The 16,209-nt window shown below is 53.0% G+C and overlaps 2 protein-coding genes across 2 annotated transcripts in view; one reads left to right on the plus strand and one right to left on the minus strand.

Annotated features, from left to right (window-relative positions):
- The window catches only part of BNIP3 (BCL2 interacting protein 3), a 9,542-nt gene extending 2,173 nt beyond the window's left edge, over nucleotides 1-7,369 (plus strand). The window contains exons 2-7 of the mRNA XM_008633324.2: nucleotides 3-18; nucleotides 2,403-2,586; nucleotides 3,626-3,710; nucleotides 5,406-5,512; nucleotides 5,604-5,753; nucleotides 6,430-7,369. Of these exons, the coding sequence (XP_008631546.2) occupies nucleotides 3-18; nucleotides 2,403-2,586; nucleotides 3,626-3,710; nucleotides 5,406-5,512; nucleotides 5,604-5,753; nucleotides 6,430-6,481 (594 nt within the window). The 3' untranslated portion in view covers nucleotides 6,482-7,369. The remainder of the gene's footprint in view (nucleotides 1-2; nucleotides 19-2,402; nucleotides 2,587-3,625; nucleotides 3,711-5,405; nucleotides 5,513-5,603; nucleotides 5,754-6,429) is intronic.
- A 1,219-nt stretch (nucleotides 7,370-8,588) lies between these two features.
- PPP2R2D (protein phosphatase 2 regulatory subunit Bdelta) overlaps nucleotides 8,589-16,209 on the minus strand; it is a 23,157-nt gene continuing 15,536 nt past the window's right edge. The window contains exons 2-6 of the mRNA XM_017733855.1: nucleotides 14,593-14,770; nucleotides 13,279-13,443; nucleotides 11,717-11,886; nucleotides 11,546-11,637; nucleotides 8,589-10,598 (exon numbers count right to left, since the gene is read on the minus strand). Of these exons, the coding sequence (XP_017589344.1) occupies nucleotides 10,319-10,598; nucleotides 11,546-11,637; nucleotides 11,717-11,886; nucleotides 13,279-13,443; nucleotides 14,593-14,752 (867 nt within the window). The 5' untranslated portion in view covers nucleotides 14,753-14,770 and the 3' untranslated portion in view covers nucleotides 8,589-10,318. The remainder of the gene's footprint in view (nucleotides 10,599-11,545; nucleotides 11,638-11,716; nucleotides 11,887-13,278; nucleotides 13,444-14,592; nucleotides 14,771-16,209) is intronic.

Below are 16,209 nucleotides of genomic sequence, written 5' to 3' on the forward strand. Positions count from 1 at the left end.
AGGAGGAGAACCTGCAGGGTAAGGCCAGCGGGGCTCGGGCTGGGGGCCGGGGGCGAACCGCTGCCCGGGCGCTGCGGGTTGCGCCAGCGCGGGGCCCGTCTAGGTCGCGATATTCGATATTGTGGTAGGTGAGTGCGCTGCAGTGCGTGTCCATCCCCCCTTGTCCCAGGGAGGAGGGCAGGTGGATGTGCCTGTGAGGAGGGATCGGGTCCGTCGTAGGGACCAGGTGTTACATAGCACCAAATTCGCCGGGAAAGGGAAAAATCCGAGCGCAGCCACAAATAGTGGGATTGGCACGGTGATTGTAGCGATTCATGGGGACATTCTCACTCTCTGTGGCATTCCCCGTCTTTATTTCAAGCACTGAAAGCTGTATCTTAAGGAAATGAAGCTTTCCAGTGCTGATCCAGTACTTGGTGATGCTGGTCTGTGCTCGCACCTGTGTCCTGGGCTGGGATGCCGCGTAGGATCCTCTGTCCTGAGCCCGTCCCCGTCACTCCCCTGTCCGGGCTGCATCGCCTCTCGTGGGCTGTCGCCTGTTTGTATTTCCAGCTGCGTGAAAACACGGGTTCTTCTATCTTTAAATGATGATCACAGCCCGTTCCATGTGCTCCAGCACAGCCTTACTCTGAGGAGTGTCCAAAAAAAGGAAAAAAAGGGAAAATTGTAAACTACATCTGTTGTCCTCTTGCTGCTGTAATCCCAATCCTTTCCCTGCTTTATCCTGCATTCCCAGCACTGAACCCAGTAAGATTTCAGCAGATAAAGTCTTAACTTGAGCTCTAGTGGTTGTGATCGTTCTTTGATAACAGCTTGAGCTTCCATAAATTTCGGGGGAAAGGGTAGGGAAGGATTTGTCTGGCTCTAAACACAGTCCCTGCCACATACCAGGCACTGTCATGTGGAGGGGAAAATTCCCAGACAAACCCAAACAACAACAAACCAGCTGTGAAGGAAAAGGGTTTTTGAAGAAAAGTGTCTGTTCCAAACTCGGTGGCCTGGAATGTTTTTATCCAGCAGGTTGTGTGGTACCTTGGCTGTCCAGATGGTGGTTTCTGTATTTAGAAGGGAGATACTCGTGTTATTCATGGCCGTGAGGCAGTTTGGTTTTGTGCTGTTCCCATTTAATTTTGGAGCCCTCAGTCTCCTCCCAGGCAGGATATCTGGGATATCTTTGCTCATCTGATGTTCCTGCTTCACACTAAATCCCTGCACTGGCTTCTCCCCACCTGCATTCCTGTGATGCTGCTCCTTCAGCCATGGATGGCTGGGAAGGGACCTTGCAGACCTGCAGCTCAAGCTGTTCCTGCTGTGGCTTCATTCCCCGAGCTGTGCCCAGCGGGCAGGAACAGCCCAAGAACCACTACCTGCGTCTCTTCCTTTCCCTCCTTATTCCTTAGACATCCTTCCCCAGAATTCGGGGAGTTCCTGCTGTCCTCACTGCTCTGTTCCCTGTGCACTCCTGTGGCTGGGCCACACGTGTTCCACAGCAGGGTTCCTCTGGCATTTGTGTAATTCAGGTGTTTTCTGTTCCCTGAGCTCATTTACAGGGGGCTGGAGTGCCAGGACCCAGGGAATGGCTTCCCAGTGCCAGAGGGCAGGGCTGGATGGGAGATTGGGCAGGAATTGTTCCCTGGGAGGGTGGGCAGGCCCTGGCACAGGGTGCCCAGAGCAGCTGGGGCTGCCCCTGGATCCCTGGCAGTGCCCAAGGCCAGGCTGGACATTGGGGCTGGGAGCAGCCTGGGACAGTGGGAGGTGTCCCTGCCATGGCAGGGGTGGCACTGGGTGGGCTTTGAGTTCCCTCCCTACCCAAACCATTCCAGGATTCTATAGGAGAGGGAACAGCTCCAGGCCCTGCAGTGAGCTGTCCCTGCCCAGGAGGGAGTTGTTATTCCCTCCCTTAGGAAAACAAAGCCCATGTGACCGTGTTAAATATACTGCGAGGAGCAAACCCATGACAGCCCTTGCCACACTCCCGCTGTTGCTTAACAGCAACACCTACAAATGGGACTGAAAAAAGGCTGAACAAGACAGTCCCTGGGCTCTGGAGCACAAAATAATTTCAATAAATGAATAATTGAACTTTGGCAGCAAAAGTCCTTGAGATTATTTTGACTGCCACCTGTGTTGAACAATGAATTCTGAATATATCCCGACATAAAAGATCTCTATGTGCAGAGAGAAACACAATGTACTGAGCAGCTGCTTCCCAGCCCCGTGAGCCTTCCCAGCTCGCTCCCGCTCCCTGCACTTTGCATTCCCTGCTGTTTATGAGCTGGGAGGCAGGGCTGGCTCTGCGTCCCTGCAGCGTCATTCCAGGCAGCAGCCCCGGGGTCGTCGCTCGCATGCCCGTAGCAAACCCCTCAGGTTCCTGGGGCTCAGCTCTCCTTTCTGCCGAGCAGGGTCCTGGGTGGAACTGCACTTCAGCAGCAATGGGAGTGGCAGGGGGAGCTCTGTCTCTGCGGGGAGCCAGGAGCAGGTGCCGGCCTCCCTCTCCATCCACAACGGGGACATGGAGAAGATCCTGCTGGACGCCCAGCACGAGTCGGGCAGGAGCAGCTCCAGGGAGAGCTCGCACTGTGACAGGTGAGCAGGAGCTCTGCCGGGCACAGGGAGGGCCCTGCCAAGGTCACCACGGGGTCCCAAGGACAGCTGGATGCCCAGAGGCAAAGGTGGAAACGGTGCACGAGTGTATTTCCGTGTGTGTGCGTATTTCCATGCCTGTGTGTGTGTGCGTGCACGCACACCCACGTGGGGAGTGTGTTAGAGATGTACATGTGTGTCTGCACGTGAACACGTGTGTGCACAGACGCACAGAGGGACGCTTCTCTGGCAAAGGTTGGTGTTTAAATCCACAGCAGCGCTGGGATCAGGCCTGCCCTGCAGGGAGGGAGTTACAGGGAAGCTGACTCCGGAATCCTCCTCCCATGTCACGGAGGGATTGTGCTGTGTCCCTGCCGAGGCTCCCAGCAGCTGCCCTGTCCCTGGGAATGTGTGCAGGCAGCTCCTCCTGGGGAATGAACGCTCCAGAGCCAGCTGTGGGTCAGGCCTGGCACTGGCAGTGCTGTCCTTCTGGGCACTGCTGCCTGGGACACGAGGGGCAGGGAGAGGGGCAGACAGCTTCTGGCTGAAGAGCTGTCCTGTGCCTTGTTGAGAAACCAGAGCAGGTTTCCAGGAGTGTCACACAACAGCTCAGCCCTGGGGCAGGTGGTGAGGCAGTGCCATTAATGCATTTATTGGATTTTGATGGACTGTGAGGTCTCCAGCCTAAATCGTATTTAGAAAAACCCAAACCCCAGGACTCAAACTCCACAGCGGGACGTGGAACTGCCTGGCCTGGCAGGATTCGAACCACACCCCACTTCCACTCCAGTTTGCTGCCTGTTGTGTCTGTGGAAGTGCCCGGGCCCCACCAGGAGTGTGGGCAGAGGGTTGGGAATCAGCTGTGACTGGTGTGACTGTGGTGGCTGGGCTGTGGCAGCACGGCCCCGTGCAGCCCTTGGCTCGTGGCCAGGGCACTCCGGGGCAGAGCGAGCCCAGCAGCTCCCGGGGTGGCTGCTGCTGTAGGATCTGTGTCCCGGAAAGCTTCACTCCCTTCCTTCCCTGTGCTTCTGTCTCGCTCCAGCCCTCCTCGCTCCCAGACCCCCCAGGACAGTCACAGAGCTCTGGAGGTAGAGAGCCACAGCAGTGGGGAGAAGAACAGCTTCCAGGTAAAATCCTCACCTTGCTGTGGGAGAGGGGAGCTCTGGCTCTCTGTGCTGCTGGGGAGTAGCAGGGGAAGCTGCTAAAGCAGAGACTTCCATAGCTCTCAGTAGCCCTGGCAGGGCCGGGCTGGCTGTGTCTGCTCCTGACACGTGGGGATGTTTTGGTTTGGTCTTTCCAATCTGTAACTGAGATTTTTCAGAAGGATTTCCCCTCCCCCTTTGGCTGCTGACTGGGTACATTTCCTACATCCCCCACCAATGTTTAAATGCACCTCCACCAATTTAGTAGGAATTTTAAAAGTTATTTTGACAGCAGCAAGAATTTCTAGAGTCACTTAAACATGGCAGCCAAAACCACCAAAAATACACAATTTCCAAGCCCTGCCATAGCTTTGATTCCAGGTGTTCTAACAATTAATACCAAACCTGAATACATGCTGCTTTGGAACACTCCCTGTTCTTTCTGATTTCATTTTGTAGGTGTGTTTACCTTGCAAGGAAAGTGAATAAACACATTTGAAACGAGAGTGGGGGAAAGGACGTACATTGACCATATTTTATCAATACAGGGTTTATTGCAGGATGACAGGCTGAAATCGGAAGTCTTCAGTGTAATAAATTAGCTTTTAATATGAAAAAAATCACTTACAAAACATTTTGAGGAAGGAAGTATTTCAAGGAAGTGAATTTTTCTGCATCTTCTCTACAACTCCTGCCAGACTCTTGAGGACCCAGCTTTAGGCTAGCTAAATATGGTACTGCAAGTTAATTATTACTGGAAATGATTATTTTTATATTGTCAGAAACACCCTTCAGCTGTTTAAAGATCATTATTTAGACTTTGAGAAGAAATAACCCCAAGTTAGAAAGCCATCAGAATTGCAGCTGCCTGGGCAGTTTTATTTCTGTCCCGTGTGTCTGTGCATCAAGAGCTGTTGGAATTCTGGGAGCAGGATCTATTTTTATCCCAAGGCCTTGGCTGCATGGAATGGAGCCGAGCTGAGCCAGGAGCTCTGCCCTTACTCAGCGTTTGTGCTGTAACTGCACCAAAGCCTGGCTTGGGGGGGCTTGTTCTGTGAGCACACACCTGGCCAGGGCCACCTGCCTGCCCAGGATGGCCCAGGGACTGGAATTATTCCCTGCAGGAGCTGGACAAGGAGTCAGTGACACCTGCCAGCTCTGAGCATGGGCAGGAAATCCCTGTGCCCAGTGTCCATCAGAGCTGGGAGCTGGGGTAAGGCAGGAATCCCTGTGCCCAGTGTCCATCAGAGCTGGGGGCTGGGATAAGGCAGGAATCCCTGTGCCCAGTGTCCATCAGAGCTGGGGTAAGGCAGGAATCCCTGTGCCCAGTGTCCATCAGAGCTGGGGGCTGGGGATATTTTCGGTCTGTGCATGAGGATTAAACGCTGGGCTCTGGGATTTCACTGCCAGGGCAGTCTTGTTGTAGGCACGTATGGGATATGGGATATGGGATATGGGATATGGTAGGGGGTATTCACATCCCACTCTGAAGATGGATCTCCCTGCTCCCCATCTTGATCTGGGATGTGAACACTTCCATGGAAGGGACATGGGAAAGGGTGGGAAGGTGGGAGTCAGAGCTGGCCTCGGCAGTGGTCCTGGCTGCAGAGCAGGAGCTCTGGCAGCTCTCAGCTGTCCTGGCTCCGGGTGCTGTCTGATGGTGGTGGCTCTTGGTTTCAGTCTGAGGAGGATTTCCTGGAAAGGAGGAGGGAGGTGGAGCGGCTGCTGAGGAAGAACGCGGATTGGATCTGGGATTGGTCCAGCCGGCCCGAGAACATCCCACCCAAGTGAGTGCTGGCACAGCTGCTGGGTGAGCTCTGTGCAGCTTCTCCTTCTCCAGGCCTGAACACACGCTTCCCATTTCTTCCCCAAATCCAGGGAATTCCTCTTCAAACACCCCCGGCGCACAGCCACGCTCAGCATGAGGAACACCAGTGTCATGAAGAAAGGGGGAATATTCTCTGCGGAATTCCTGAAGGTTTTCCTCCCATCCCTGCTGCTCTCTCACCTGCTGGCCATTGGACTGGGGTAAGGTTCAATTGAAAAAAAAAAGCAGATTTTTTTACCTGCTTTCTTTGAGTCCTGATTCTGATTCCCAATTCCCTCTTTGCCCAAGAGAAGAGTTAACTTTTCTCCATGAAGGAGGAGAGATGGTTATTCAGGAAGTGCTTCCTGCCTGTGGTATTGCTGGATGGTGGAAGTTTTCTGATTTTCTCACTGGTTGGGAATTTCTCAGAACAATCAAGGGCCAGGGAAATGTGGAATTCTGTACACTGGAACTGTAGTCACACAACACTTGGCTCTGCTGGATGAGACCCTTAATCTCAAAATTAGGAGATCAGCAAAGGAAATAGCTAATATTTAATAGATTTTAAAATTCCACTGAGATAGATTTAAAAATACTTAATATTATTTTAAACTATTTAATATATTTTTAAATTCCCTCCTGGGAAGGATGGGGGACATGTGACTGAGACAATTAAACACGATGGAGGTTTCCTTTCCAGCATCAGTGTGGGGGGTATGTGCTGGCCCTGGGGCTGGGGAGCAGTGCCAGAGCAGGGGCAGAATCACTGGGACTGGGCTCCAGGGCAGTTTTGTCCCTGTTTGGTTACAGCTGGCAGTGCTGCTCCTGCTGGGAATTCCAGAGGCAGCGACCTGGTAGAAACTGCAGCTCTGGCTGACCGTGTGCTCTGCCCCGCAGGATTTACATCGGGAGGCGCCTGACCACCACAGCTTCCAGCAGCACCTTCTAGAGGCACCCGGGATGGAGGAGTTGGAGCAAGGCAGACTCAGCTGGAGCGCAGGAGGTGCAGAGGAGGGGGGAGCTGGTCGTGGCGCCATTGTGTGTGTGTCCTGTCCGTGTCCTGTTTTAGTTTAGTCTAAAAATGGGAAGGGAGACGCTGGAGCTCCTGTGTCACATAGAGCCTTCTGGATCAATCCCTGCTGGATCAATCCCTAGAGCACGTGGCAGATGCTGTAATGTCCCTTAGTGCTTTGTAGTGAAGTACCTGAGAAGTAGAGCAGCTCCATGTTTAAAGCAATCCCAGCTTTCAGCAGCCCTTGTGCTGGGCCGTGTCCATCCTGCCCGCTCCTGTTCCTGTGCCGGGGTGGGAACGTTGGCACTGCTCCTGCAGTCCCCGCAGGGAGGGATTAGCCCAAACTACGAGTGGCCTTACAGATCGATACGGGAGTTCCCAGGGGCTGCCACCGGCCCTGGGGCAGCTTTTCCTCTGGTAGTTGTTGCTTAGTTCACTTCGGTGGGAGGTGTAAAGTGTTGAGACACAGTGGCAAGAGAGATGAGCACATGGGTAAAACTCCATCCGTTTGTCCTAGTTCAGAGGTAGAATTTGGATTTAGTGCCTACTAAAAGCTGCTTTTGCCAGGACATTTATTTAACCCCTAGAAGTTACTCCAAGTTCTCTGCTGTACCTACCGCAGGCTGTCGCTTCACAGGCTTTACCTGTCCCATGTAAGTCTGCACCTGACCCCAGCCCTGGGCAGATGAACCACAGGGTGGCTTCTCCTTGGTTTTTACTGAAGCAATGCCTTTCCCTTCAGTGATTTTACCTTATTTAATGGGAAAATGAATGTTTGCCAAAATACCATGTTTTATATATTTAAATAAAAAGGTTCCTGGTGAACTCAGAGTTTCCTCATTCCTTTTTCTCCAGTAACAGCGGAAAGGGGTTGATGAGGCTCTTGGCCTCCACCTGCCCCTTTCCCACTGGTCACGTCACTGACACGGAATTGAGAAGTTTCCATAGAAACAGCATCAAACAAACCTCAGCAGGCCCTGGACAACCTGCACTCACTGCTCACACACATAGGGCTGTGATGCTCCTGAGGAGCTGAAAACCATGGAATTGTTGAGGCTGGAAAAGCTGAGCCCATCAAGCCCAACCTTTCCCAGCACTGCCCAGGCCACCACTGCCCCACGTCCCCAGGTGCCACATCCACAGGGCTTTGGGATCCCTCCAGGGATGGGGACTCCACCACTGCCCCGGGCAGCTGTGCCAGGGCTGGGCAGCCTTTCCAGGAAGGAATTTTTCCGGATTTCCAATCCAAACCCTGCCCCTGAGGCTGGAGCCAGAACCCCCCAGCGCTCCAGTGCTGCTTCCATTTCCTGTGGGACTGAGAGCAGCAAATCGCTGCTGAGCAAAGTGGGCTTTGGTTGGAGATGGGATTAAACTACGCTGTCCCTTTTTCACTGCCACTGTCCCCCAGCTCCCTCCTCCTGGCTCACGCCCCTGGGGCTGTGCTGGCTCCTGCTCAGGCACAGTGAGGGCACAGAGGTACTGAAAAGTTCCATGCTCACTCATTCCTCACTGACGTTGGTTTTAATTAGAATTTCATGGCATGATTATCACGGAGGGGCTGAGCCCACGTCCTTGACCTTCTGTGGGTGGGACTGCCCAAAGCCATGGGGCAGAAACACAATCCCAGAAGGATTTAGGTTGGGAGGGACCTTAAAGCCCATCCAGTTCCACCCCTTGCCATGGGGGGTACAGCCTTTCACTAGACCAGGGTGCTCCACTAGGCAGCAGTTTTATCAAACTTGACACTAAAATCCAGTTTTAGATGAAAAGGATAAAAATTCCATGAGAATAGCCAAAAACTAATTGAAAGTGGTACAAGCAAGCAGGGCTATAGAATAGGAGATTCCATCATATCCTTTTTACTGATATTCCACTTATATGTGCTGAAAGAATAGATCCACACCAGCCAGCCCTGCTGTGTCCTGGAGCAGGGCAGCAGCTCTGGCCGCTCCAACCATCCCAACTGGAAACACTTCCCCCTGGCTTGGCCCATCCAGCCACCTCCCTCCCCCACAGAAGGAAATGTCAAAACACAGGGAGCACGGCCAGGTAAACATTTAAAATTTATTAAACTTTTTGGTCAAAAGAACTGAACAATTATGTACAACCCCACGGATCGGCTCGAGCGGGCGTTGGGAATGCGGTCGGATCAACGCTTCAGCGACCCCCCAGTTCCACATCTCCAGCGTTCCAAAGTGTCACAACCAATGTACAGCATAGGACTGGCTGAACGGAACCTTTCCTGGGAGAACCTCAGGGTGTGTCCTTCCCACCTTCCGGGGACCCAGCGGCTCGGGGGGCGGTACCGGGAGGGGTGGGACGGCCACGGATTGCTCTTGGGACTGGAACACGCCTTTGTTCCAGGGAAATGGAGTGTAACCACACTTGGGACTTGCTGGGGGAAAGCTTGGGGCTCTGGGAAGGAATTCCCAGGCTGCAGGCACATGGCAGAGTGCAGCCTCTGGCTGCTGGGGGCTGCTGGATGTGCCCGCAGCTCCAGGGCCCTTTGGCCCCGGGCTCATCCGGGGGAAGGGGATGTGATTTAGGCCTCTTTGGAAGAAAAAAAAAAACCCAACAAAAAAACAGTACCTAAGGCTTAAAACAAGTGAGCAAGAGAGCTCCAGCAGCCGCTGTCCCGCCAGCTCGGGCTCGGCGTGGCCCTCCCTGGGCAGCCCAGCCCGGCTGTGCCGCGGCACAGCCCGGAGTGGCTCTGGAGCTGCAGTGGGAAATACGAGATACTACGCCAAATATTTAAAATAAAACTGTTCCCTTCGTGACAAATACTAAAAAGGTTAAAAACCATAATGCACGTCAGGTCTGTCTCTGGCTGAGGGTGAGATGCACCAGAGAAGCTGCATTTTTATCCTCAAAGCAGAGAAGGTGTCAATGTTTCGGTTCCCTCCGTGCAAGGCCGACACTTGGTTAAGGCTGTGGATGTTTCTAGGACCCTTTCCATCTCCTACTTGGCACACACAGAGCCTTTGACAACAAATCCAGTGCAACTCCAACTCTATGACAATGCCATGGAAACTCTAAATTTAGAATCTGAAATACTACACAAAAAAGTTTGTATTAGTCTGCCAAAACTCGGTGTTTTGGGGCAAACTCTGTCAGAGGTACCACCAGAACTGTTCTGCACCAGCTCAAGACATGCAATACAAAAAGAAGACTGAATACATCCCTCCAGCTCTAAGAACGCGTTTGAGAGGCTGTTATTTATTAAGTGGTTTCCACCGAAGGTGTGGTTATAGGTACAGTTGGTGAGTAAATAGCCATGGACGCCTGCCTAGACCCCACCTCAAGCCCTGCCGCCGTGCTCCGAGGGCAGACCCTGGCCCCAGGCCCAAGGAGGAATGTACAGGCATCAAGCACGAGAAATGTTCTGAAAGGCCCAAATATTACAGCAGAGAGCGCGCGAGAGAGAAATTACACTTTTATGACAACTTTTCTTCTCAGGTGTTAAATTTTTTGGTCTATAAACTGGAAAGGAAGGCTCAGACATCAATAAATACATTTGTTTTGAGTGTTGGCCTCATTGAGCACTGTCCACCAATTCTGCCTCGGAGGGTCCTCCCCAAAAGCCGCGTGGACGCTCCCACCCCACCGAAGGCAGAACCATGCCAGGAACTCAAAGCCAGGCCAGATGCTCTCCGATAGCTCAAGGGAAGTAAGTGCATCAATGTTCCTCACTGACAGGACAACAAGGCCTTCTGTTACAGATAAACAACTGAGCTGAACTATGCGAGACGAGACTCTGTCCGCAGGCAGCCATCCTTAGTTAATCTTTTCCTGGAATAAATACAAGTTATTGGTGGCAGCTACAGCGATGATGTTCTCCGAGGGGTGCCATGCTGTGTGCAGAATCTTCTTGTTGAAGTCCAGACTGTCAACGGTAATTTCGTCCTTCTTCCTCTTCCCAGTTGTGCACACTTTGCGTGGCTTTAGGATGGCACGAGGTTTGCTGCTCTCCCGGGACGCCTCCAGGGTGACGTCCCGGTGCGTGTTCCGCTCAAACGTCCGGAAGAAGTTGTTGTAAGATCCAGTCATGATTGTACTGGTTCAAGGAAAAAGGCAGATCTTGTTAGAAATAAAATCCACCCCCTCCTCTCTCTCACACCTGTCAGACCACGTTCGTGGCATTCCATGGCATTCCTCTCCTCTGGACACCTGCTCAATTCCTCTGGGACTTCAGCACTGCTTCCACTGCACCCCTTCTCTTTTAGCAGGTGCTCCCCAGTCTCCCCTCCTGCCACTGGCGCTCAGCTGCAGTTACACTTTGTTCATCTGAACGTGAGCAAAGCAGGTTTTCCTGGTGTTCCTCTACCCCTTTGTCCCATGTCAACAGAAGTCACAGACTGGTGTGGGTGGGAAGGGACCCCAAAGCCCACCCAGTGCCAGCCCTGCCATGGCAGGGGCACCCCCCACCGTCCCAGCAGCCTGGCCTTCGACTTCCAGGGATCCAGGGGCAGCCACAGCTTCTCTGTGCCAGGGCCTTCCCACCCTCCCAGGGAACAGTTCCTTCCCAATATCCCATCTATCCCAGCCCTCTGGCAGTGGGAAGCCATTCCCCCTTGTCCTGGCACTCTAAGCCCCTTGTTAATAGTCTCTCTTCATGTTTCTTGTTGGCCTCTTCAGGTGCTGTGAGGCCACACTTAGGCCACCCTGGAGCTTCTCCTCTCCAGGCTGAACACTCCCAGCTCTCCCAGCTGTTCCTCCCAGCAGAGCTGCTCCATCCCTCTGACATTTGGAGCCTCCTCTGGCCTGCCTCCAGCAGCTCCAGGTCCTTCCTGTGCTGGGCCCCAGCTCTGAGCACAGGGGCAGGGATAGCCCTGGCAATCTTGTCTGTGTAAACTGCCTGCTCCAGTGGCATTTCTGGGTTTCTGCCCTCTGTGACTTGGAGCTGTTTGCACCCTCCCGTTCAGAGCACCCAGCTGGGGCCCTCTCCAGGCTGGACCCCAAGCTCCTGGTGCCGAGGCACCCCGAGCCCCCTCAGCCCCTCACCTGTCGGGGCTGTTCCAGCAGCACTCGAACTTGTCGAAGATGCAGTCGTTCTCATAGAGGGAGCACAGCTTGCTGCGCAGGTACTCGTGCACCTGGGGACAGGACATGCGTTGGACACGCACACGGGGCACAGGGACACAAGGGACAGCTCGGGACACGCCAGTGCCCTACCTGGTAGGTCTCCACGGGCCTCTTCTCCATGTTGAGGTCCCACACCTTGACAGACAGGTAGTCTCTTGTCATCATGTATCGCCCGTTGTGGCTGAATTTCACATCAGATATCGAGGATATTATTTCTGAAAAAAATGATCTGCTGCTAGGATCTTCAGGTTCCTCAAAAACTGCAGAGAGAACACACAGTTCCACGTGAAACCAACGCCAGCTCTTACAGCTTCCAATGTTTGCAGTATTGGAAAATTTTAAATCAATTGATTAGTTTCCTTTTGAAGAAAGTTGCTGTTAGACACTTTTCAGAAATAATCTTTTTTAGCAATGTGGTGTTCTAGGTCATCAGATTGCCAGATGTCCATCTCCAACATTTAACTGGAGCACAGCACCAGCAAACCACAACTCACAGGTCTTGGGGATCAACCAGAGCAACAACAGCAGTGGGTACTGTAACCATCACACCTGATCGACACATCACACACAACAGGAGCAGATGCAAACAGCAGGACCCAAACACGAGGACACCACTGCACAATGTACTTTTCTTTAGATCTTAACCACAGCTGTACTAAACAACCTACTGACATGTGAGCAGCTACATTTGCAACACAATTTGTGTGATTTTAGAGAGCAGATCAGCAGATGTGTTGCTTAAATCCACAAGGCAACCTCTGAAATCAGAGATTCCTGACCCAGGCTACCCAGATCTTGTTCATTTTTGACAGACCCCTTATAGCAGGACGTGATTCAGTCACAAGCAGTTAAAAATAAAGTGCTTTTAACTGATTTAATGCAACACTGAACCAGGTCAGTGGGGTGGCCTCACATTCATCACTTCCCATTGCCCAAATATTTCCTTCTAGCACCAAGAAACCCCTCTGTGCACTGCAGGAAGCTGGCCTGGCAGTGTCAGTGTGGCAGGCACCCCCCAGGGCTGGGCACACTGCTAAAGCACAGCTCTGCCAGCAGGAACACGTGGCTGTGTGCAAGGCCTGGGCAGGATCCTCATGGCTTCCACAGCAAAGCTTTCCTTCCTCACCTGCTTGTGCTTTGGTGGCTCAGCAGCCTAAGGAGCAGCCAGCCTGAACCACTGGAATCTTCTAGGGCATATTCCTAAGGATTCATCCTTTCCTAGCAGCTGCACTGGTCACAGGGGACAGAATTCTGGCAGCATGTGCCCAGCTTCCAATGCACAGAGATGACAGAGCTGCCCTGAACTGGCACATGATGAGCAGATACCTTGAGAGGCACCAGGCCTGAGTGTGGCCAGCAGACAGGTCTCACTGGTGCCCAAAGCACTCGTTCCCATCACTTTGTGAGGCAAGAATGGGCCAACAGGAGCGGTCAGGTGGTGCCTCACGCTACCCTCGTGCCCAGTGCTGGTCTAGAAGAAGACAACTGAGATGCCCCCAGCACTCCCAGCACGGCCCTGTCGCTCCTCAGGGAGGGCGGGTCCCACACGCACGGAGCAGCACAGCTGGAGGGCAGGACGGAGGGCAGGATGGAGGGAAGGACGGAGGGCAGGACGGAGGGACGGATGGAGGGATGGACGGAAGGGCACTCACACTTGGAGTGCTGGTCGCACAGCGCTGACGAGCGCATGTCGCACAGGCGGATGGTGCCCTTGCTGCTGCTGTACACGAAGGTGTTGCACTGGTGCGGGTGGAACTCGGCCGCCGTGATCACCTCGGTCAGCTCCTCCATGTTGGCCGGCTTGATGTCCACGATGTCTGCCACAGCTGGTCAAGGCCTGCAACGCTGCGCACTCGAGCCCCTCTGGCAGCTCATCGGGGACAGAGCTTAAAAACGCCAGGGAGAAAACTGGGGCAAGAGCTTCCTTTCCACTGTGTGCAAGGTACACAAAGTGGGGGAGAGCCTGGGGAAGTCTGGAGTTGACAGGTCACAGAAACCCGGAATGGTCTGGGTTGCAAGGGACCAGATTTCTCCAAGCCCCAATGTCCAGCCTGGCCTTGGGCACTGCCAGGGATCCAGGGGCAGCCCCAGCTGCTCTGGGCACCCTGTGCCAGGGCCTGCCCACCCTCCCAGGGAACAATTCCTTCCCAATATCCCATCCAGCCCTGCCCTCTGACAGAGGGAAGCCATCCCCCCTTGGCCTGTCATTACATGCTCTTTTAAAGAGTCTCTCCAGCTCTCTCCATCTCAAATCTACAGATGCTGGGCAATTTCAGACTCCCAGAGGGAAAGAATATCCCACAAGTAAGTCCAGCAAGTCTCCACAAGCCTCCTTCTCAATGCTTCCTACTGCACACCAAATAAACCTCATCTCTTTACCTAAAGCTTTTGAAAAACCGGACCTAAAACTTTAGAAAATCACCTATTTTGGAGTCAGTACCACAACTTTTATTTTACTGCAAATTTATCAATGTAAAACACATTGCTAGTTCTGGATGCACAGGTTTGCAAAAAGATCTGAAAAGTACTTCTGCAGTTAATGATATCACTTGACATGAAAAAATATTGAGATTTGGTTTCAAAAGAAGTGTCACTTGGTTAAGAGACCACAGACTTTGGAAGAAGCACCCACAGTAACAAAGGACCTACTGTTCATATCCAACAACTCTTATTTTTAAGTTGACCGAACTCCACAAATTAGGGACGCTCCCACAATTCCTCAACTTCCCCTTAGAAATCAAACTTTCTCTGATACTTCTACTGACGGTTTTCCGCTGGAGGCATGCTTGCCCTCAGGAACGACTGAACATCCCAAAGCCTGCTTTCACTGCATTACACCTCCAGACTTCAAAATCCTCTTTTAATCCCTGGATTCAAACTCCCACTCTAATTAGTAACATTAAAGTGATTCTGTTAAACACAGGCAGCTGAGCTGCACCCGCTGTGCAGAGGGCACAAAAGGATACTGAAGCTCCTGTTGGTGACTTCCAGGTGCCAGAGGTTGATGCGGAGGTCGTCTGCAGACAGGTACGTGGCGTAGTCGCTGTTGACGGAGATGGAGTTGATGTGGTAGGTGTGGGCGTTGGCGAAGGTCCTGCGCGGGCTCGCCTCCACCATCAGGTCCATGGGCTTCAGCGTTGGCACCTGAACGGACACAGAGCTGGGCACAAGCTCCCTGCTGACCCACCACACACCACCCAGGCACAGAGCTGGGTTAGGAAAGACCCTCCACATTGAGTCCATTCCCTGGGCATTCTTGAGGCCACCACTATCCCCTCCTCCACCCCACGAATCCAGCCTGTCCAGATCCCCCGGCAGAGCTTCCTGCCCTCCAGCAGATCCACATCCCACTCACCTTCCATCCTCTGTGAACTCGGAGGCTGCCCTCGATCTCCTCATCCAGATCATCAATAAAGACCTTAAACAAAACTGGCGCCAACACTGAGCCCTGAACCCCACAGGCGGTTTAATGGCAATTAATTAATTGCGCTGCACAGACTTCTGTATTGATTCGGTGACTAAACACTTCTGAAGTCCACTGAGCATGAAAAATACTGAAAGAGTGCATGGATGCTGACTCTGGACACTGCCAACAGAAAACCTCCCCTGTCAAAGCCAGCCCTTGGTGCCTCACCCAGCAGCACATGGGCTGTTTGTAGTGACTTCCAAAGGTTATAGAAACAAGCCCTTAGAAATGCCCCAGATCTCAGACGGGTGCTCAGGAAACTGGCAAGAACAGTCTCCAAGAAAATTCCCAAATTGTTAGAAGGAATTCAGGCACACCTGGATGTCCTGCTCCCACAAGCAGCTGAGCTCAGCAGTGCCCAGGATAACCTGTCTTCCTGGAACAGGGACTGATTCATCCCAGAGCTCCCTAACTGCTCTCCCGGTTTGTATCTCCCAGTCTGTTTACATCCAACCAACAACTACAATTAATCCACTACTTTTTATCAGGCACTGTCCTATCTCACCAGAGTGCTCCCAGCCTGGCTGTGGCAGCACAGACGCACTAACGGGAGAGATCAGGAATGGGACTTGGAAATGCCATGGTCTCTGTGTAAAGTGCTGCTTCTCCTCCATGGCCACTTCCCCATGAACATGGGCATTGTGTATCTGTAACAAAACCTGCCAACAAAGCCCCAAAGCCCCAGGTACACTCTGGCTCTCCAAACCCTGAGCACTTTAACACATGGAGGTGCCTCCAGGTGAGGCTTTTCCTCTTGCCAGCTCTTGTTCAGACCTGGCTCATCCATCAACCCTTCTCCCAGGCTGCAGTGCCTGCCAGGACTGCAACCCAGCCCACCCCCCCTGTCCCAGAGCAGCAGCAAGTGCAGGGGACTGACTGCTCCCCTCATGCAGGACAGTGCCTTCAGGAGCCCAAGGTGCTCCTCCAGTGCTCCAGCCCGTGCCTGCTCTCACCAACTCCCTGGCTGCTCCAGCAGTGGATAGCCTTTCCCAACACATTACATACACCCAAAGCTTCTGTTCAATGTTCAACTTCAGCCAAAGCAAGACAAAGCCCCAAGAAACGCCCCCAGATGAAATCCCTGCAATGGAGGGGTGGCTCTGAGAGCAGGGAGAGC

The sequence above is a fragment of the Corvus brachyrhynchos genome, unplaced genomic scaffold, assembly GCF_000691975.1.
Source record: "Corvus brachyrhynchos isolate BGI_N302 unplaced genomic scaffold, ASM69197v1 scaffold514, whole genome shotgun sequence".
Taxonomy (NCBI): Eukaryota; Metazoa; Chordata; class Aves; order Passeriformes; family Corvidae; genus Corvus; species Corvus brachyrhynchos.